This window comes from Camelus dromedarius, chromosome 12 (assembly GCF_036321535.1).
Source record: "Camelus dromedarius isolate mCamDro1 chromosome 12, mCamDro1.pat, whole genome shotgun sequence".
NCBI lineage: Eukaryota > Metazoa > Chordata > Mammalia > Artiodactyla > Camelidae > Camelus > Camelus dromedarius.
The window spans coordinates 7090304-7112614 of NC_087447.1; the positions used below are offsets into that span (position 1 = coordinate 7090304).

General features: G+C 55.2%; 1 protein-coding gene across 1 annotated transcript; it reads left to right on the forward strand.

The window, feature by feature from the left end:
• The first annotated feature begins 1220 nt into the window (after window positions 1-1220).
• Window positions 1221-20884, forward strand: EHD1 (EH domain containing 1). The gene is made up of 5 exons (XM_010996036.3): window positions 1221-1792; window positions 5215-5312; window positions 15435-15847; window positions 18190-18354; window positions 18810-20884. Exons 1-5 carry the CDS (start codon window positions 1389-1391, stop codon window positions 19332-19334), a joined length of 1605 nt encoding a protein of 534 aa, XP_010994338.3. The 5' UTR covers window positions 1221-1388; the 3' UTR covers window positions 19335-20884.
• The last annotated feature ends 1427 nt before the right edge of the window (window positions 20885-22311 follow it).

Sequence of the window (22311 nt, forward strand, 5' to 3'; positions counted from 1 at the left end):
TGCATTTTAGGTCTATCTAGGAGCAAGCACTGCCACCACCCCTGGCACTTTGGTGTCTTTGATACTGGTTACATAACAATCAGTCTCCAAAGCTCTGACATCACCTACTGAAGATTCTCACCAGCTCGGACAGCCAAGAGGGCCTGGGTGTGGCCAGGGATGATGGGGGGGGGGGGGGGGGACATGAGCCTATTGGAACAGCCAGGAACTGGTAAGGAAGGGGACAAAAGTCAGAGTAAAAGACGGTAAGTGGTGGTGACCCAGAGAAGAAAGGGGAAGTATTTGGGTTTTTTAATTCCCCCTAAGTTCCCACAAGATTTCACTGTTGCCCCATATTTCCCCTCTTCCCCACATAGGGAATTTCCGATTTCACTTCCTCAAAACTCAAGGGCTAGAGGACCTGGGCTTCCTCTTTACACCCTCCCACAGATGCAGCCTCTTTACGGAGGCTGTCTCTTCTCCCCCACCTGTTATATGTCATATGTGTCCTCCACTGCTAGAGTCCCTCTCCCAATTCCCAGCCCCACTGCTGGTCAGACTTTCCCCATTCACCACCTCCCTTCCTATTTTTCTTTCTCCAGTCACCACCCTGTCTTGGATGTTCTACACCCTCAGCTTCCCCCACTACTTCTTTCCTGTCTCTCTCAGTCCCAAAGCAGATAAAAGATGAGGGGGTGAGAGGGAGTGTCAGGGAAGCAGAGGCGAGGGGGAGAAAAGACAGTGCAGACAAGAGGTGCAGGGCCCCCGGGGTCCTCCCATACTTCTGTGGATTCTGAGCCAGTGGGAGGAGGAGAACCGTTCATGGGGTCACTGCGGGTGGGGCGCGAAGTCGGGAAACTGGGGTGCCTAACTGGGAGTCTCGCATGCTGGAAGGCGCGCAGACCCTGGGACCTCCTCGCGCCTGACGCCTGCTTCCCGCCTTCCCAACCGCAGCACTTCCGCGAGCAGCCCCACTAGGGGCGGAGTGAAACAGATGCGGTTGCCACGGCACCGGGGCCACGGGCTGGGAGCGGAACAAGCGGCGCTCGCAACAAGCGGCGCTCGCGAGATTTGCAATTGGCCAATGGGAGGCAGGGAAGGGGAGGACGTGGCTCGGAGTGCGAGGGCAGAGCTCTAACCCCTCCACCATTTCCCGCGGCCCCCCGTGGCGGCGGCGCGCGCGCCCGAACGCGCGGTCTGGCCTTATAAAGAGCGCACGGCGAGGCGCGCGCTCCACTGCGCAGAGGGCGCGCCAGGTCCGAGCCGTGCGCCTGCGCAGTGTGGGCCGCTCCCCGCCCCCTGCCCCGCTGCCCCTCAGCCGGCCGGCAGGGCCCCGCCTTGGCTCCGCGCCCTCGCCCGGCTCTCAGCCGCTGCTCCGATCCACAGCAGCCAGCCCAGTCTCCGGCAGCATGTTCAGCTGGGTTAGCAAGGATGCCCGCCGCAAGAAGGAGCCGGAGCTCTTCCAGACGGTGGCTGAGGGGCTGCGGCAGCTGTACGCGCAGAAGCTGCTGCCCCTGGAGGAGCACTACCGCTTCCACGAGTTCCACTCGCCCGCGCTGGAGGACGCTGACTTCGACAACAAGCCCATGGTGCTCCTCGTGGGCCAGTACAGCACGGGCAAGACCACCTTCATCCGGCACCTGATCGAGCAGGACTTCCCAGGGATGCGCATCGGGCCCGAGCCCACCACCGACTCCTTCATCGCGGTCATGCATGGCCCCACCGAGGGCATGGTGCCGGGCAACGCGCTGGTCGTCGACCCACGGCGCCCCTTCCGCAAGCTCAATGCCTTCGGCAACGCTTTCCTCAACAGGTACCCGCCCCTTGCCCCGGGGGAGCGCAGGGAGGGCGGCGGGGGTCCTGACCCTCTTACTGCTGCCTCCCCGGCTGTTCTTTGTCTTCGAGGCCCCCGCGACACCCTCAGCGACCACTCCCCAGGACTGGGTCCCCTGCCGCTTACCAGAGAAAACCCTACGGGGGAGGTGATCTGGGAGTGGGCGTCGCTGGCTTCCCCGGCTCTGTCATCCCCCAGAATTTTCCAAGTTATCAGTTTAACTCCCAACCCCACAGGCAGATCGCAGACTCACTTCCCTCAGTTAGTCTTGGTCTCCACCTCCTTCCCTCAGACGGGACGCACCTAATTCATTCAAACCAACCCTCCACACCCCTCCCTTCAAGGGTCTGTTTCTTAAATGTCATGGAAAAATACAGTGAAACTTTCAGCCATTCCCTTTGCTGGTGTGGCGTTCATTGCCTCCCCTGGGACCAGTGGTTTTATGTAGGAGGGACGGGGAGGATCTGCTGTGGCCTGCTGAGTTTGGGACAGCCTGCACAGGCAGCAGCCAGACCCAGTGCCACTGCTTCTCCCAGGAACATCTCCAAAGGGCCTGTGATGCTTTAGGGGTTTCAGGAGTATGGGTCTGTGCTGCCAGGCGGTGGCTCTGGGAGCCTTGGAATGAGATTTGGGCCCCTCTGAAGACTCACTAGGACGTTTTCTAACGTACTTGGGCCTCAATTTCCCCAGTTAAATGGGTAAAACCCTGATGAGGGTAATCCTACAAGGTTCTAACCTTCATGAGGCTATGAATGAAATGCCTCCTCTCTCAGGAGTGCAACAGCCAAGCTCACTTTTCTCTAAAGGAACCCAGTGCTTCTAAAATCCTTCCCCTCACCCCCAGGGGACATACCGGAAGAACTTCACAGATCTGCCGACTCTGCCAAACCCCATTCAAAGAGTGACTCCACATGCCTTTCAAAATCTCTTAGGAGAAGAGCCTGGGAAAGAATCCTTGACTCTTGCTTTCCAGAAGGTCTCCACCCTGTATGATCACATTCCTTTCCAGACGCTGTCTGGCCACACAGGGTAGACCAGCTCACCCTTGATCCAAGCCAGTGGCCAGGCCTACCTCTGTGAGCAGAGCTGACCTTTAATAGAAAAGACGGGCAGGCTTCTGTTGTCTCTCTGCCCCTTTCAGGCATTTAGACCTGTCCTGTTTCATGGCTGATGTCATTTGTGTGTCAGGGCCAGAGTAGAGCCCTTAAGAGGGAGACTTCTGAAAAGGCCTGGCCCCCTTAACCCTGAGCCCGCCTCCCTCCAGAGGATACTGGTGTTTTAGAATTGTTCTGCCTGTAGATAGGCGATTGGCTGACTGTCAGCTGGTGGGCGCCATACGATCTTGTGGAAAGTTTGGCTGCTCTGCTGGGAATTCCAAGCATTATTAGGTCTCTGTTTTCAGGCAGAAATTTGGGAAGCTAGAAGGGTAACTACACCTACTTCTACTGTCTTTAGGTGTCCACTTTTGATTGTGAGAGCAGACCTTTTTTGAAAAGAGAAATGGGAGTATGACCTGTTTTTTGAATTTGGAGACAGTTTCAGAGCTGGAAGATATCTTAAACACCATCTAGGCAGCCCCCACCTCCTTCGGAAACCGCAGCTCAGAGAGCCCAGCTGATTTGTAGAGTTCAGAGTTCTCCGACTATCTGGCCTTTGTGCAGCCAGTTAGCACCTGCTGCTACCTCTGCCTGAAGAAGAGAGTAGTTCAGGAGCGCTGGGCCAGAGAGAGGCACTCTGATGCTGCTGCTGCCACAGGATCCGAAAACCACACTTTTAATTCCTTCTTGTCAACGCTTTCTCTCCAGAGGGTCCCAGAACACTAACGGCCCTGCCCACGGGAGCCTTATCAGCCTGGGGGGACGGGGGGGGCGGGGCGGGTGGTGGTGTGGGTTTGCACTCGAGCTGAGGCTGCGAGCTGTGTCAGCCTGTGTCGTCCACCAGCGCCACTGGCCGCCAGGCACACAAAGAGGGCTCTTCACTAGCTGACACAGCCTCTCCCCTGCTCTTAAAGAGAACCATTGAGTCACGGACTTGACTTTCCGGCCTTTTTTCCCTAAGTGGCTGCTCTAAGACTAAAATCAGACTGAGCAGGAGACAGGGCACAGCCAGGATATGCTCAGAGTGTCCTGTGTAAACTCATTGTGTAACTGCTACTTGTAGCTTGAGATAAAATCTGTGTGTCCTTATTGGTGAGGAAATGGATTGAGTGCATCTACGCTGCCTGCTCCCTTTCGTGTTTTCTGCCTCACTCCCCGGGCTTTGCAGAGATGTCAGCTAACTCTCTAGGCTCTTCACAAGGCATTTTTATGTACATTACTTCTCAGAGCCAACTCTACTTCAAATCCTCTTGTTTTGGTATTTTCTCCACTAACTCCCTTCCCTAGCAGGTGCCCCAGGTCCAATATGTGGTTATTTACGGCACATGTACTCTGCTGCTGGCACCGGGCAGGATGAGGTCCAAGGTTTGTTCGTCCTGTGGGTCAGCTGGTTCTGCTCGGTTGTGCTTGCAGGCAGCACCTCTCGCCCTGGCCAGCTTCCCCCGGCCTGTGGGCTGCAGGCCACTTGAGGGGTGAGGCCAAAAGGAGAAGCTAATCATCTCAGATTCCTAGACGATAGGTCAGTATTTTCTTTGCTCACAGTACCTTTTACAGAGAAGTCTTTAAAGGAGTCTTTTCTGTGTCCAATCAAGAATCTCTGCTGTCAGTTGGGACAGCCCCTTGCTGTTCTGGACTGTTCAAAGCTCAGTGGGAACTCAGGCGCACACAGCTAAGCCCTCGCCCGTGAGTTGCCAGCCTCTCTCTGTGGCTTCGTTCTTCCTCAGTCTGCTGTGGCTTTCAGAGAACGGTGTCTGTACTTCCCTGCCCCACCATCCACCAGCCTGTGTGGTCCCCTGTCTGTCACTGGTCTCCCACTGCAATCCATTTTCTCAAGCAGCTGGGTGGAAGGGAGGGCTGGCCCCAACAGCAGTAAGAAAGGACCATCTCTCAGCAGGATGTGGAAATTTGGCCAAGCGGTTAAAAATTTGAATATGGAATTCCATGGTCCCAATTGTCACCCTTCTGTTTTCCTTCTGGAATTGAATGGTGGCCTAGGCTTGTGCAGTTTTCACTAACACGTCAGCAAACTTGAAAGTTGAACTCTTGAACTCTGGGGGAAAAGCTAAGTGAGGGAAGTGCTGATGTGGGTCAGTTTGAGCCTGCTAGTTGATTCCCAGTTAAGACAACATGTACAATTTGCTGGTCACCCCGGAAACTTAAGACAATAGAAAACCTCCTTTAAGTGCTTTGCTTCTGGAAAGGAAGCCAGAGGGGGAAATGGAGTATAGAAATCACCACTGTCCCATCAAGAGCAGCGATACCTGAGTCTTGACATCTCTCTTCCTGGCTCTTGCTCCCATGCAGGTTCATGTGTGCCCAGCTGCCCAACCCGGTCTTGGACAGCATAAGCATCATTGACACTCCCGGGATCCTGTCTGGAGAGAAACAGCGCATCAGCAGAGGTAAACAGGCTCCGACACAGCCCAGGGCACCTGGTGTAGTCAGACGACTTCTATCTGATGTCTGTGACATGGGCCAGCTGCTGCCCCAGTTTCTCTCAGCCTGAGTGAGAACCTGTCTCACGTCAGCCTTGTCAGCCTTGTCTCTGGTCGGTGTTTCAAGCCCGGTAGGGGCTGGAGCTGCTTTTTCCTTGGCTGCCTTTGCTGAGGTTACAAGAGCCATCAGGGTGAGACAGCAGCCAATTTTGTGTGGCTTTCGAGGTTTCCAGCCCCTGGGGCATGCTGGAGAGGAGGAGCACAGGCTGGCTGTGAGGTCCCAGGAAATTGCTTAGTGTCTGGGCTCCAGGGACCTCAGGCAGCACTGATGCTCTGAATGAGCTCCTGGCTCCCCTGGGGGCCCATTCACCTTAGTTTATGTTTGAAAGCTTTGCCTCCCAAGGCAGTATAAATTCCCAGTGAGTCCAGCAGGACTGTGAGAGAACAGTTTGACTTGAGGAAGCCAGCCAAAAGGAGAAGCTAGCAGCAATTTGTTAAACATTTAGGGTACAGTGGAAATATGTTTAAATTTGCTTAAATGTTGGTAATCAGAGCCTCCCTGGGCGCTTTGTGTAGCGTGAGGTTTTCATGCGGAATATTAGTGCACCAGGCCCGTTCTAGTTGTGTAAACTCCAGTTTTGATTTTGCCAAGCTTTTCTAAAGATCTGGTTCAGGATGCGCCTGCACTGGGTTCTGTTTCTGCTGCTGCCCCTTTTTGTAGAAGGAGGGGGACCTTGGGGCTTGAATGCTCTCTGGGAGGAGTTGGAGTGGGGACGCAGGCCGTGATATCTGGCAGGCTAGGAGTGGAGTCTGCAGCTGCAAATGTAAAAATGAAACAAAATCAGACTCAGAGGGGGTTGAGGACAAGTGACCAGATTTGTTTATCATTAACTTGCAAATCTCTCCTGCACCCCCTTTCCCTCCGGGCTGTCCAGCCCAGCGTTAGTGAGCTTTGCAGCTGAAGTTGGGAGGTAGTGTGTCTGCTGCGGCTCTGAGGGGGTGGGGCCCCATTCTCAGTGCTGAGAAACCTTGCTTCTCTTTTTTTCCAGGCTTGTGGGCCCCTGCCGTTATGGGATTGCATCAGAGCATACTGAAACTGCTCTCTATCTCTAAATCTGGTTTAAACTTTTAGGATCTCCACCCCTAATAATAATGATACTTCTAGGAGTTCAAGAGAGCAGATTTGGGAATCCCTTAGAAAAAGGCAAGGGCCATTTTTTTCTTTCTTACTGACATCATTGTTCCAATCTGGTTTTAAGAAAATGCCTGATAAACATGGCTTTTGCCTTGTCATTTGCCAAAGCAAGGCTAGAAACTCAGAGTAAGTTACTCTTAAAGAGAAAGACCTACAAAAGGGAGTTTATTCTCCGTCTGCCTCCAGGACTGAGCTTCCTGGAGGGACTTTTCTGAGGCTCTGTAGAGTTCTCTTTTTATGGCCTGGGGGAGTAGCTTGGGGAGGGGCTTTCTTGACTGGGGGCCATCAGGTCAGGTAGGTCAGTTGATGTGAACACCTCTTTGAGGAAAGGACAGTAATAGCTCATGAAAAGAGACATATCCCCCCAGATGCCACACACCTTAGGACCTTCAGTGTTGGCAGTTAAGGTGTTTGGGAGAAAGCTTTTAGGGTTCTTGTGGCCCCTGTTGTCTCCCTAAAAGAGAACTCAGGAACAGTTGTTTTCCAGCAGTGCTGTGAGGTTCCCCTGCTGGGCTGTCTTTGACACATCGGCCTGTGGCCTTAGCAGAGTGATGAGTTGGGAGGGTCTGTCTTGCTACCACGGGGACCCTGCCCCCTTCCCTCTGCTTCCTTACCCCATTAGTGGAAAGGCAGACAGTGGTGTCCAAACTTGCCTTCTCTGGGACAGGCACCAGGGCAGTGCCCCAGTGTGCCCTCCAGTCAGGCACAGGGTGCATCTCAGGCATCTGCCCACGCAGATGGCAGATACTTGGAGGAGGAAGCCAACAGGAGACAGCGGGGTTCGCCGTTAGTGCTTCACCTCATGGGGCCTGCCTGTGCCCCTCACCATGTACGGCATGGCCCCTTTGGGTCCCTGGGCAGCCAGGAAGGCCTCCCCCACCCATCATGGGCAGGAATAAGGAGGTTGGCTTAAAGATAAGTACATCACTGTGGTTGGAAGAGGGCTTTCCTTCTGTGAAACAGAGATCAAACTGATTTTACAGACTATTTCTTTCCGTCCATAACCCTAGAGGTCTTGGTTTAAAGTGTTTTACTAAAAGTTACCAGGTTGGGATTTGCCGTGGAATATGTTTGGTGTCAGCGTTTTATCAGCTGGGGAAAGACTATAGTGCGGTACCTCTTAGATGTGCTGGATGTGACCTTCAGGAGTGGCGTCCTCTAGGTGGACCGAGAAGGGGTAGGTTTCTCCTTCTTGGAGACCCCATTCGTCTGTCATTGCAAAGGTCCCGTGTCACTCAGCAGAGGAAGTCAGAGGAGGGCAGTGCGTTCCAGGCTCCCTGGCCCGCCGCCTCTGTGCTCCCTTTGCTGATAGCATGGAAAGCAGGTGTTTCCCTCTCAGAAGGATCAGGCCAACAGAAAACCTGGGTCCCGGACAAGCAGCATACGTTTCTGTTGTCTGCCGACCTCATCCCCTAGAAACAGAGCATCCTCCAGGAGGCTGCGTGGACATTAGAGTTGCTAATTACGTTTACTTCCAGTTCCCACCCTGTCTGCCTGGCCCCCCCTAACTTTCCCCCATGGTCCCTAATGTGTGTAGGAAACATTGTCTGGAAAGATAAGGTAGGGCCTGTGCAGGTCCAAAGCCTTTGGGATGCAGCCCAGGCTCTGCAACAGACCCCTGAGAATTGTTACAGGGACGAGAAGGGGCCTCTCGGGGGTCTTGGGCTGTTCTTCTCCATTGTGCTAATCTACTTTAAAAATAATGTTCTTCTGTGTCAGCAGAGAAAGGTGACCTGTGGGGACAGCATTCATTCTTGGGTGCTGCCTGAGTGACTGATAAAGTGCATTCCAAAGGGCATCTGGGGCCTTGTGGGGCTGGTGGCCTTGGCTCCCAGCTGCTGGCTGCCTGCGCAGTCACAGCAGTGCCTGGGAGGGAGCAGGACCTTCCCACCGCTGCTGGTCCTCAGTGGGCAGCGGCAGGAGGCGTCGTCCAAATGGAGGCCCCAACCCAGGAGGCAGGGGTCTGGCCAGGGCTCTCGTGCCATTCTCCCTACGAGGCTGTGAGCTGAGCCATAACTTTTGTACCTCGTTTTCCCCTGTGGGAGTCAAGTCAGCAGGGACGTGTTGTTTCAACTTGGATTAGGAGATAAGAGCTCGGCAGGCCTGGCTCTCTGCTGACCGCTGCCATGTGAACCTTGGCTATCACAGCAGCTGCGTCTGTGAGGATGCCCCTGCCTTTCAGATGAGACAGAGGCTTAGCAAAGTTAAGCAGCCCAAGAAGGCACAGGCTAACACTAGTTGGCACTGGGATTTGAACCCAGCAGAGGTGCGTACTAGTGTGCTGAAAGGCGGTGCTCTAGGGTGAGGAGCTCTGAGAGCTTGGCTCAGGGAAGTCTTTGGCCCTGCTAGGTTGGTACTGTGCAGGTATCAGCTCTCCCCGAATGCCCAGGAGCCACGCTTCTTCTCTTCAGGCCCCAGATCAGACTCCAAGTCCAGAAATGGGCCTGAGGTCTGGGGCTTTGAACAGCATTGCTGAGATTTTTACCCTATTCTCTGCCTGCAGCCAGAAATTGCCCCCACCAAGCCATCCATGACGGGCACTAGGAGTCCTGGCTAAGGCTGGCCGGTTCCCTGGGTTCTCACTTGCCCTTCTGCTGACTGACCCTGGTTTTTAGGCTCCATCCAAGGTCAGGAGCCATCTGCTTCCTCAACACTGGGGTAGGGAGCTGCCTGGAGCAAACCTGCAGCCCTCTGACCCAGAGGTGTCCCTTCCTGCTGACCACCTCCTGAGATGTCCAGCTTTTCAGCAGGGTTTTCTGCAGCCTATAGAACAGCTCCATGAGGTTGCCCAAAAGCCTTGTTCAAGGCTGAGTACTGCATCCGTTCTGGGTTCCCAATGCCCACAGTACAGATAATGACAGGAGGTTCAAGTCCCAGGTCAGCACTTTAGAAGCTGGGGGCCCTAAGGAGTTGCTGAGCCCTGGGGAGTCACCTCAATAAAACAGGAATAGCAATACCAGCCTCATGGTTCTTGTTGATTACAGGAATTTACATGTGTTAAGCTTTTGCCCTAGTGCCTGGTGGCCAGTTAAGTGTTCAACAAATGTCAGCTGAATAAAAATAAAGACACTGAAAAATCCAGGGATTCCCAGACTTTGGGGAGGAAGACCTTTTTCCAAATAACATCCTGAGGAGTCTGGCAGAGGGGGAAGCACTGACTCAGCAGGGGCTTCCCTTCAGTCTCCAGGACCTTCTCTGGGTCCCTGGTCCCCGACCTCAGCACAGCTACCCTCCTCAAAGCCTTCCTCTCGCTACCACCCCCGACCCTAGCCAGCGCTGGCTGGGAATGCCACAGGCTCTGCCCAGGGTGTGGGCCGCTCTGCCCGCAGAAGAGTGGTACTAGCCTGTGCTGGCACGGCACCTGTTCTGGGGCTGCGAGCCTGGCGGCTGGCTGGGCGGCAGCTGGCCCAAGTGCCTGCAAATGCTCGGTTTATATTTGGGATACGAGGCATTCTTCACGCGTCAGGGGCGGCCGTTGCCTACACACCCATCAGAATGTGAGCTTCTTGAGCCCAAAATACAAATCCTGTGAATAAATAATTGCAAACATTTACCAAGTGCCTACAGTGTGCCAGGCGCTCACTCACACTCAAAGCAGAAGTCTGATGTCTTCACGTTGCTGATGAAGAGATGGAGGCTCGGAGAGGGTTACCCCACTGGCTGTTGAGTAGAAGGTTCAGGATTCAAATGTGGGCCTGATTCCAGAGTCCAGCTGTCTTCTTCTTGGCCCCCCTATCCTTTTTTGCTTATTTCTAGGCCAGATTTATTGAGGTCTGTGTTATATACAGTAAAATTCACTCTGTGAAGCAGCAGTGTACCCACCAGCAGGACCAAGATACAGAGTTTCCATTACCCCCAGAAAGTTCCCCACACCCCTTTGTAGTCCCTCCTGGCCCAGACAGCCACTGATCTTTGTCCCTCAAGTTGTGCCTTTCCGGAAAGTTGTAAGTGGAATCATATAGTGTGAAGCCTTTTGTGTCTGTCTTTCACTGAACATGTGCTTTTGAGGTTCATTGTGTATTTGAGAGTCTGCAGTTCATTCCTTTTGGGAGCTGTTGTCTCCCATCACATGGATGGACTGTGACTTGTCATCCATGCACCTGTTAAAGGGCATCTGTGTTTCCATTTTGGGGCAGTTTTAAATAAAGCTGCTGTAAACCTTCATGTAGAGTGCAAATTTTAATTTCTTAATTTGTCTTGGGTAAATACCTAGCGGTGGGAGGCCCCTTTCTCCTAACCGCTGTGCCCCACTGGAAGAGTCCTTCCCTTAAGAACTTTAGCTTAAGGAAGCTCAGAACAAGTTCACAGAGTAGACTCTTAGTTCTCTAATCTTTCTTGTTCCCCTGCACCCCTTCCTCCCGGCCCCAGCGCGAGTTAGAAGCCTGCATGATGAGAGCTGTAGCAAGAAGCACTGAGGCCCACGCAGCTTGAATGGCAGGAAGCAAAAGTCGATTGGAGACAAACCGTCTATTGTTTGTGTTCTAGAAACTTCTGGAATGTATGAAGCAGCTTTTCCCCCAGCTGCTGAAAGTACCTGTATTTGGAGGGTGCTGGGCTGGGGTGAGGACGCATCACAACTGCTCCCTTCACCTTGGTGCCGGAGGGTGGGACTCATGACTCTCAGTGGGAAGGCAGCCCAGGTCCCCAAGGTCAGCCTGCAGAGCGGCTCCTCTTTCCCTCTCCTCCCTCACCCTCAGGACTGTGTATATAGCAAAACATGCATAATGTGAGTTACCATTTTAACAATTTTAAGTGCACAGTTCAGTAGCATTAACTACTTTCTCGTTGTTGTGCAAACATCACCACCAACAAGTCCTGAACTTTTTTCATCTTTCCAAACTGAAACTGTCCCCATTAAACAGCAACCCCCTTCTTCCCTTTCCCAGCCTCTGGACCCCACCGTTCTACTTTCTGTCTCTGGATTGGACTCTGGGGACCTCAGACTAGTGGACTCACACTCTGTAACTGGCTTATTTCATAATGTCTTCAAGGTCCCAGAACTCTGAGCCAGAGCTTGTCTCTTATCAGCACTGGCTTTTATTCACACTGCAGGCTCAGCCTTTTTTTTCCAGCTCACCCCCTTGGAGCGTGTTGTCCGGGTCCTTTGTGGGTGTCAGCGCCCTCACAACCATCTGCCTGAGACTACAGCACCTGGTCCACACGCGGTCGGCGGGGAATAGTTTTCTCCCCATCAGGCACCGTGCCTTCCCGCTTCTGCTGAGGAATTGCTCTGCCTTTTGTGGGGTCTGATGCCTGATCCTGCCCCTGAGGCCGACCTCTACGTGTCAGTGCCTGCGGCAGTGCTCGGAGGGGGCAGGAGGTTCCTCCCTGGACTTGTCACCTGCCACCGAGCCTTAGGCCTCTGGTGGCCTCTGGGCACCACAGCTGTGGGTTAGTCCAGCCTTCAGTGCCTGTGGTGACACTCAGGCTGAGTGAGGGATTGGTGGGCTGAGGGCTGTTGGATGGGCCTAATGGTGGCTGTGGCCATGTGCTAGGATATGGTCCCCCACCTGCAATGATGTTGCACAGACCAGATCGTTGTGACCCTCTTCATAACCTGTGGGCGTGCTTGGCCAGCCACCGGGTCTCTCTCACCAAGTGTGAGCACTTTCCTTACAAACAGGAAATTTCCTTCATCTGCAAAAAAACGGTTTTAGCTCTGTTGGCTTCAGCTTGAGGTGTTGGCAAGTAACTGGATTTGTGGGCGGGGCCGTGGGGGACACCTCGGATCTGGTTGGTCTCCCAGACCTGGTGCCTTCTTCAGAGACTCTCCTCCTCCTCTCTCTCCCCCTCCCCACTATGTGCCTCCCACCGCTGGCCACTGGGGGAGGGGAGGAGTGAGGCCGCATTGGGTGGAGTCTGGGGGTGACCTCAGCTCCCTGCATGCTGTCCTGACTCTGGAGCCAAAGCTAACTCGGCCTCCAGCCTAGCCCATCAGGGCGCCCCTGTTCCCATCACCTCGGTTTTGGCATTGCCGCCTCCCCAGCTGTGTGAATCTGTGGTCTGATTTGAACTTCTGGTGGTCTGAGGACAAACAGTGTGATGAGGGAAGAAGTGGGGCCTCATTTTTGCTGAGAAGGAGCTGCCGTTCAGTCCTGAGTCATCGCTTTTCCAGCACTGACCTGCCGGTCCCAGAGCCAACCATAAAAGGAGGTGGTGGCCTGGCCGGGCCACCCCACTCCCAGCCCGCTCCCCTCCGCCTGCTCCTCGTGTCTGGGGCCCCTTGTACTTTGGAACCAGCAGCCTGGGTGGTGGCTGGTGGCGGGCACATGAGTGAGCCAGCCCTTGCCCTGTCCCCTCCCAAGCCCTCTGGGTGCAGGGGATCTGGTGCCCAGCCATTTCTGACGTCTGCTTGGGCCTCTGGAAGGCTGATGGCTCCCCTGCCCGGGCTCAAGTTCAATTCACAGGGGCTTTGCTGCTTCCACCCTGTTAAGAAATGACTGCTGCGGGGGCTGCCTCCGATCAGAGCAGCCTGTTTCCCCCTGTGCTGGGGTGGGAACAGGTTGTCCTGCGAGGCTACGGGCTCAGTTGAGGGAAGCAGTGCTTTTTGGGCTTTCCTTCAGTTTCGGTGTCTTGCCACAGGGACAAAAGCTGGCCTCTGGCCTTAGAGCCAGGCTAAATGTTTGTCACTCTTTGTTCCTGACCAGTGATGCAGTCCCAGCCACTCAGTCTTCATTCCATGGGGCCCTACCATCTCCCCCGATCCCCGCCCCCGGCCTGGGCCTGCCCGACCCATGGGTGTCATTCCGGTGCTGGGGCCTGTGCTGGGAGCCCGACACATCACCTCCTTTAATCCTCCCTGTGACCTTAGGAGAAGGAACTGTTATTTGACTTTTATAGATGAAAAAGTATAAATCAGAAATTAAGAACTTCAGGCCACAGAATCAGTGGCTGGAGCCTGGAGTTGAATCCAGAGCTTTCTTACTAAAAGCCTATGTTTTTTCTGAGTGCCCCAGTGTGGAATGCTGCTGCTCCAGGCACCCAGATGACTCAAGCCCACTTGAACCTGGGGGCCTGGCAGCCAAATGTTTGTCTCAACAAACACAGCTTCACCCTGGGCCCACCCTGCACGTCCCTGTTTAGCTTAGAGCCCTCATGTGCAGGGGGCCGGCTTTCTGGCTCCAGTGGAGGCGGCCTCATCAGGGCGGCTGTGGACTTGCATTCAGCCCGGAGGGCCTGGCGGGACAGGAGAGCTGGACTGCGCTCTGGTGAACTGCTCAGCTGGTGCCTTACAAGGGGGACGCTGAGGGCTGCCCTCCCCGTGGCACTGTGAGTCACTCTGGGCCTTTTGTTGACACTTTGTCCCTTTCTTTGGTCTCCTCCTCTACCTGCTACTTTTCTGTTTCCTGCCGTCCAGGGAAGGCCTGTCAATCCCAGCCTGGTCAGGGTGCAGAGTGTGGGAGCAGGCCCTGCGGGTGGGGGAGGTTGGTTTTGGCCCATTTCTGGGCAGTGTCCCAGGCCCTTCTTTATAGGAGCGGCTTCTCTGGCTTCTTCCCAGGAGCGTGACTACTCTGGTTCCTAAGTACACAGTGGTTCCTAAGAAGTCTGGCCTGCATTTCGGGTGGCCTATGGTAGGAGCTGAAGAACCAGGAGATGTGCCTAGAATCATCCAGAGAGGAGATAGCAGCTCAGGGGCTGGGACCCAAGCTTCCCCAAAACTTTTAGGTCATTGTTTCCACATAGTCTTCCTGCCTTTCCTTAGTGTTCTTAAAAGATGAGAAACAGAATTTTCACTTTTTCTGGGGACAGTGCCTCCAGAAGTGGAACATTTTGAAGTGGTATAATTGTAAGATAGGATACAAATTAAACCACTATTGCCCAGTCTTGCAAATCCACTGGCTTAAATCAGGTATCTGATGGTCCAAGACCATCCTGAACCCAAGGTGGCTATTCCAGCTCCTGCCATCACACCTACATTCCAGTCCTCGGGGAGGGAGAAGAGGACAAAGGGTTCGTGCGCCTTTTCTTTTCTTGTTCATTTCTGCTGCGAGAGAGGCTGGGAAATTCAGTCTTAAGCTGAGGGGGTTGCGTGAATGCAGCTAACATTAGACAGTTCTGTTATTAAAGGAAGCGTCCCAGGCAGCAGTCTGCCACATGTGGCATGGTTCACCAGTGGGCCTTTATTGGTTGGTGGGAAACAGCAGGGAATAGAGTTGAGATCAGGAGTTTAGTCCAGTCATTTTAGAGAAGATTTAAGACCTGGAGAGGGAAGTGGTTTGCAATGCTTCATAGGCTTGTGGTAGAGCAGGGGTCACTGAACTGTTTCTGTAAGGGTCAGAGTGTTAATATGTTTGGCTTTGTAGGCCTTAGAATATCTGCCACGATAACTGAGCTCTGCTGTTGCAGCACAAAAGCAGCCGTAGATGGTACAGATGAGCGGGCTGTGTGCCAATAAAACTTTATTAATGAATACAGGTGGCAGGCCAGATCTGGCCCCGGAGCTGTAGTTTGCAACCCCTGTTGTAGAGAATAAATGAGATTCTTGCAGAGCAGGGAGCCCCACATGTAGCACTGAACAGGTAGCAGCTGCAGGTCTCGCTGCTGTTTGTCGCTGCTGTGCAGAGGCCCCTGTGGTGCTGAGCCGTGCTGCTGGGGGTCTCCTCCTCACTCTTGCTGTAGTCGGACCCACCCTAGAGCTTGGACTCTGACTTCCTTTGCATTGTTAAGCACCTCTTCATGCCAGGTGCTATATTGGTGAGGGTGTTAACCATGATGGGTACAGAAGTAGGGAGGCCTGGTGACCCTGCCCTCAGGGTGCTGTGCTGTCCACATGAGTACGTTCTTGGAATTTAAATGACCCCAGGCTGCGAAGTACCAGGCCAAGTCAGAGACAAGAGCCATCAGAGCCTCCTGGCCCCTGGCTCCCCTGACTCACCCTCTTTCTCTTCCCACAGGTTATGACTTCGCGGCCGTCCTGGAGTGGTTCGCTGAGCGGGTTGACCGCATCATCCTGCTCTTTGATGCTCACAAGTTGGACATCTCTGACGAGTTCTCGGAAGTCATCAAGGCCCTCAAGAACCACGAGGACAAGATCCGCGTGGTGCTGAACAAGGCTGACCAGATCGAGACCCAGCAGCTGATGCGGGTCTATGGGGCCCTCATGTGGTCCCTGGGGAAGATCATCAACACGCCCGAGGTGGTCCGGGTGTACATCGGCTCCTTCTGGTCCCACCCACTCCTCATCCCCGACAACCGCAAGCTCTTTGAGGCTGAGGAGCAAGACCTCTTCAAAGACATCCAGTCTCTGCCCCGAAACGCCGCCCTCCGGAAGCTCAATGACCTGATCAAGCGGGCACGGCTGGCCAAGGTAGAGCTGGCGGTGGGGACGGCCCAGGGGGCTCTGGGACAGCCACTCAGGGCACCGGGATTGGATGCCCAAGACCCAGGCCTTCAGAGCCATGGCCATGCTGTGCCATGCCTTGTCTGGACCTGTCCTCTGGTGCACCTGTGGGTGCAGCCTTTTCCTAAGTGAGATTCTTTTTAACTCACATAAACATCAAAGAGGATGGTACCACTGTACCAAGGGGCACCCTGGGAAGTGGATAGTGGGTGAGGGTGCTGCTTGAGGCCTCATCGGCCCCCTCCCCGGGTCTGCCGAGCACTGCAGTGCACTCAGCAGGTGCTGGGCACTGGGGCCGCAGTAGGGACTGACGGGCCCCCACCCTCCTGGCACTGGCCATCTGAGTGGGGGAAAGGAGGACACATAAAGAAAGAGTATGATGTATTTGTACTGTCTCGGGGTAAGCACGGGGTGCTGCAGAGGCAGGCGACTAGAGAGCGATCCTGGGCGGGGGTGGGCAGGACCGGGGGGCCTCAAGTGGGAGATGACTCTTAGGCCGGGACAGGAGGTAGTCAGTGGAGAGATGGGGCACAAGCCTGTGGGCCCAGAGAGAACTGCTGGGTGGCCTCCACCCAAGAGGCCTTGTCAATCATCCCTGCCCCTCCGTGGAATCGCTGGGCCTGCTGGCAGCTGCCAACTACGTCTGGATTGCTCAAGAGTTTGGAATCTCAGTGCCTGGCCAAGCACTTCAGGGAGATCCTGGGTGGCTGGGGCTGGGAAACAAAGTTAAGACCACTATTGGACCCTTCAAACACTGAGAAACAGAATGTGTTTCCTTAGGACATGTGATTTTGAATGGCACCATATCGGGAGCCTCTTTGGGTGGCAGGGCCTGTCCTGCAAGAGCCAGGAGGAGCCCCGAGGGCTGTGCTCCTGTCCCCAGGAAGCCGGCTGCCTGCATGTAGCCCAGAGGTTTTGCGACTGCATAGGCCGAACACAGTGGCCCGGGGCACCCCATGCCGTCTTAAGGCCCAGAGTCAGGTAGCTTTGGGTGCTCCCTGGCCTGAGTAATGGGAAGTGACCCTTCATCCCTACCCCCAGCTGCGTCTTCACCCTCATCACCCAAAGTACTCCTGGACCCACAAATTGGAATTTACTAGAAGCGTAGGGTCTCAGGCCCCACCTCTGCCCTATGGAACCAGGATCTGCATTTGGACACAGTCCCCTGGTGATCTGTGTGCATAGTAAAGATGCAGAAGCCTGCTCTGGAGGCTGCATATTTCTCTAGATATCTCACTTCTGGAACCTTCCTGGTGAGTAGAGCTGGTTCTGAGGAAGGAACCCATGTAACTAGCTCCTGGCCTCAAAGGGCCAAGGGACGGCCTGAGCTGAAGAGGGAGTGGCAGTAAGTGGAGGAGAGAGCTGGCTTCCTATTTTCCGGTCCGGTCTCTGCTCAGTTGCAGGGAAAGGCAGCTCCCCTGTCCCCTGCCCAGCCCCTCTCCTGGCAGGGCCACCCATGCTCTCACTTAGCCTCCTTCCAGGAAAGAACAAAGGGCAGACTTCAGCCCCTGCTGGTTCATCTACAGAGATAGTGTGTTATTGCCTGGCCCTCGGACACACTGAGTCACCATGTCTGGAAAGCCCTGTCCTCTCCAGTCTTGTCCTGCACCTGCTGTTTTGAGACTGTTCCCTTTTTCTGGAGTGAGCTGCTCTCTGCTGGCCTGTGATGGGTGGAGCTGTGACTGTGACTGTGACCGGCTTGCTTCCCTTGGTCAGTGCTCAGCCAGTCTCCCAGCCCTGGGCAGACAGGGTCAGGCCAGCGGAGGGGGTTTTATGGGGTGGAGCTGGCAGTCTGGGATAAGGTCGCATGAGGCTGACTGGCCGCAGCCCCTCCACGGCTGGATGTTGCTTGGCAAGGGACTGTAGTGCCCTCGGAAGGTTGCCAGCATTACTGGCCCACTATCAGGAAGTGAAGGGTGTGCTGTCTTAATTGGCAGATGTCTAACCAAGGTACTGAGCTTAGGTAAAGCCTGAAACATCTGGGAAAAGCCTTGTGCGATTTTTCTAACCCTTAGTTGTCCCCGAGGTTGTCAGGATGATAGAGGGGAACATAACTCGGGTTGTGCTGGAGTTTTGTGAACTGGACATCAGCATCCAAAGACTTGTGTAAGCAGGATGGTGTGAACATATTCTGTGTCTGACGGACTGAGGCGCTGCCGAGGGAGGTGGGTGTGCCACCGAGAAACAGAAAGAATGTGGGCTTCAGGGCAACAACAATCCCAGCTTTCTGGGGCAGCCTAGGTGCAGGCCATGCTCCTGACAAGGTGTCCAGGAAGCACCTGACACCTGCCCCTTCCCTGTCTTCACAGGTCCATGCCTACATCATCAGCTCCCTCAAGAAGGAGATGCCCAATGTCTTTGGTAAAGAGAGCAAAAAGAAAGAGCTGGTGAACAATCTGGGAGAGATCTACCAGAAGATTGAGCGGGAGCATCAGATCTCCCCCGGCGACTTCCCAAACCTCCGCAAGATGCAGGTATGGCTGTCTCTTGCACCCTAAGAGGGCTGCTGGTGATCAGGGAATGAGGAGGGTGCTGGGGCAGTGGTTTTGGAGGAAACCCTGGCTCCATTGGTTGGGGCTTCCGAAAGTGGAAGCAGCTGGGTTAATCACCAGCACCCCACCCGAACTGGAGAAGTTGACCACGGCCGTGACAGCTCACAGGGGAATGTGGTGACTCATCCTGAACGGTAGGGAGGGGGCGGGGCTGTGCCAAGCATCCCAACCTCCAAGTTTATCCCTGCCACAGCCCTACAAGAAGGAGACTGTTGTACCTCTGATTTACAGATGGGGGAGCCCAGGCCCAGAGGGGTTAACTGAGTTGCCTGGGATAAGGGGTTGGGGCCTTGTTGTGGAGCCAGCTCTTCTTGGGATCCCTTGCCGGAGTCTGGGAGGCCCAATCCAGTCCCATCCTTCCTCCTTTCCCACCACAGGAGCTCTTGCAGACCCAGGACTTCAGCAAGTTCCAGGCCCTGAAGCCCAAGCTGCTGGACACAGTGGACGACATGCTGGCCAATGACATCGCCCGGCTGATGGTGATGGTGCGCCAGGAGGAGTCCCTGATGCCCGCCCAGGTGGTGAAGGGCGGCGCCTTCGAGGGCACCATGAACGGGCCCTTCGGGCATGGCTATGGCGAGGGGGCTGGCGAGGGCATTGATGACGTCGAGTGGGTGGTGGGCAAGGACAAGCCCACCTACGATGAGATCTTCTACACCCTGTCACCTGTCAACGGCAAGATCACGGGCGCCAACGCCAAGAAGGAGATGGTGAAGTCCAAGCTGCCCAACACGGTCCTGGGGAAGATCTGGAAGCTGGCCGACGTGGACCGGGATGGGCTGCTGGACGATGAGGAGTTCGCGCTGGCCAACCACCTCATCAAAGTCAAGCTGGAGGGCCACGAGCTGCCCGCTGACCTGCCCCCACACCTGATCCCTCCCTCCAAGCGGAGGCACGAGTGACCACCCCGCCATCCACGACCCCACCTCAGTGCCCAGCCAGGCGGAGGCTAGGGGAGGGGAGGGTTAGCGGTTCTCAAGTCCATAAAGACTGAGTGATGTTTCCTCAGCTCGCAAAAGAAAACCACCATCTTTCTCTTAAGGCTGCTCTTGGGGGAGGCAGGGGTGATACTCGTATGTGAATGATGGAATTTTGTGCATAAGAACTACGGATATTTTTAATATATAACGTTAGAGGCAGCGTTCTTTCTTGCCTCCTCTGGCTGGCAGCCCCACGCATGGACAGCCGCTGCCCTCCCCGCCTTCTCTGCGGCCCACGCAGCAGCCCTGTGACCGAGACCGGGGGGAAGCCACCCGGCACGCCCCTCCAGTCTCTGGGGGCCCTGAGGACACGTGCAGACCCAGACTGGGATTCCCTTTTGTGTCTAGGTGGAGTCCCTCCATCCGGACTGCAGCTTCCCTCCCCACCCAGTCCTGCCTCCTCCTAGGCTCCCAGATGGAGTTGGATCTCGTGCCTTCCTTCTTCCCTTCCCCATGGCCCCCTGTCTGCAAGTCCTGCTCCTTGCTCTCATGTCCCCCTGGCTCCACAGCCACAGAAGCAAGGCCCAGCTGCCTTTTTGAGGGGACTCCAAGGGATGGGTGGATGTGGGAGACTGTCTTCCGGAAAAATACATAAGCTGGTTTTTGTTCTGTAAAATGACACCTCTCATACTTGACTGAATTTTCCAGTAACTTCCCAACCTCTTGTTCAGAAGCTGTGATCTTTGTCCCCTTCCCCACACTCCAGGCGGGGGACAGCTCCACTCAGGAGCCATTAGAGCTGGGGTATGCGCAGAGCACACCCTGCCCGAGACCCCAGAGCTCGTGTTTCCTGTTTCATCCTCTCACTTTCCTGGAACATTCTGGGCACTTCCCTGCCCCACCTCTGGTGGATGGTGGGTCCCCGTGAGCCTGCTATGGCGTGGTGCTCCAGGTACAGAGACCAGGGACAACCCGGTCCCTTCCCTCTCCCACCTGCCTTCTTCCCTACTCCTGAGCACAGGAGGATGGCAACTTGACTTGGATGCCCTTAAACCAGTCCCCCAGGCTGAGCAGCCTGAGCCGGCAAGCAACCAAGTCAGGCCTCCTCACTCTGCTTTGCCTCGGCTGGGCTGTCCCAAGCACAGCCTCTGGGGGCTTGGGTGTCCTGCTGGCCAACGTTCAGCCGCCAGGGCCTGGCGCTGCCACTGCAGAGCCTCTGTGCCAGAGGGAGCAGGCTTCCCACCAGGCCCGCCCATGGGGTCTCAGGACTCCTCCACTCTGACCTCTGACCCCTGACCCTGCCCACCCTTCCAGTGCTGCCCTCTAGGCCTCAGCTGGGTCCCAGTCACCCAGAACACCTTTTTGCCTCCCGCTGGCTGTGGCCCACCATTCACATGGTATTGGGAGGATAGAGGCAGCATCCTCTTTGGAAACTCACTGAGGCACAGTGGCTTATCCACATTTGTCTGTGGGAACAAAAAGCAACTGAAGACAAGGCTTTCTCACATTAAAAGAAGTTGAATTGTGCTGAAGCTGGCTCCTGGTGCTTAGATGTCTCTTCTGGGCCTGCGCCCCACACTGCCTGCTCAGTGCTGGCAGAGCATTTGGGGCCGAGATACCAGCAGGGACAGGTTGGCAAGCCTGCCCGGGTGAGGTGGTGGTCCCTGCCCAGCCGTGCTCGGTTCTGCAGCATCTGCTGCCTCCTATTAATAGAGTGAGGCCTGGAAATGGGGCTGATGACCCCCTTTCCTTGTGCTAGGTGGGGGCTGAGCAGGGATAGTTTATTTTGGGGAAAGATGGGATAAAGCAATTGTGGGGGCCTCTGATGACAGGATTAGGCTCCCCCACTCTCAGGTCTAAGGGAGGAGGTGCCTGCCTACGACCATCTTCACAGCATCTTCTCCAACCTGGGCTCTGCCCCAGCCATAGACAGACAGGTGGGTGCCCACAGGGCTCTGGGCACTGGGAGGTATCAAGCAGATGGGGTGTACTGGGCTCCGTGCTGGCCCCAGGGTTGTTTAGAGACAGGGAAGCCAGTACTTTGAAGGCAGACCAAGCAGATAACACCAGCGACAAAAATACAAAGGGTTGGCCCAGCCTATGTCACAGATAGGGGACTGTTTTTGCCCGCAGAGAGGAGGGTGACAACTTGGGAGCCAACGCGCCATGGAAGGGTGTGGATTTAAGGTGCGATTGGGTGGAGACTGCTCCAGGCACACTTGGGGCAAAAGGCAGGACGTGAACAGTTGCCTGCGGGTTTTGAGGACCAGGCACTGTGCTCCAGCCCAGGTGGTGGGCATCTGGTCTGATGAGTGAGGCAGCAGGAGCTCCCCAGCCCTCCCTGCACCACTCAGAGCGTTTGCTTTGTGCTAGGTTTACCCTGACCGTAGTGACCTGAGAGCTCAGCGTCCTCTCCAACTCACAGCTGAGAACCTGAGACTCAGGAGAGCTGGAAGATCAAGTGCAGCAGGACAAGATTCAAACCATGGTCTGCCCAACTCCAGAATGTGCGCTTCACTGTTTCTAATGGAAAATACCCTTTAAAAGGAAAACCAGAGCTCACTGTGTCTCCTGAAGTCTGCAGCTCTAGACTCAGATTTGAGAAACACACATGGAAGATTAAATGCTGTCACTGCAGTCTGGGGCCCTGGAAGCTGGGGGCAGCCCCTCAATTTCCAAGGTCACTGAAGAGGCAGAGCAGGCTCCTTCAAGCTGTCAGAGCACAAAGAAAACACAAGACGTAAGGGTCCTCTTGAGACATGAGTGTGAGAACCCCTGCCCGGCTTGCTCTGCCCCTGCACTGTGGGACACCTGGGCCCCCCTCCCTGGGCCCCTCATCCTTATGGTGGCTGACCCAGGAAGTGACTGCTGACCAGAGGCTTGAAGAGGGGCCACGGGCACACATCTGCCCCAGATCTCATGCCCTGGTTTTGGCTTTACAGGTTGTGGGGGAGTCTTC

Bases quoted from the DNA above. Each gene is read 5' to 3' on its own strand.
- EHD1 (XM_010996036.3), top strand. From the start codon at position 1,389: ATGTTCAGCTGGGTTAGCAAGGATGCCCGCCGCAAGAAGGAGCCGGAG. The intron at 1,793-5,214 runs GTACCCGCCCCT...GCTCCCATGCAG, and splicing joins GGCAACGCTTTCCTCAACAG to GTTCATGTGTGCCCAGCTGC. The intron at 15,848-18,189 runs GTAGAGCTGGCG...CTGTCTTCACAG, and splicing joins AGCGGGCACGGCTGGCCAAG to GTCCATGCCTACATCATCAG.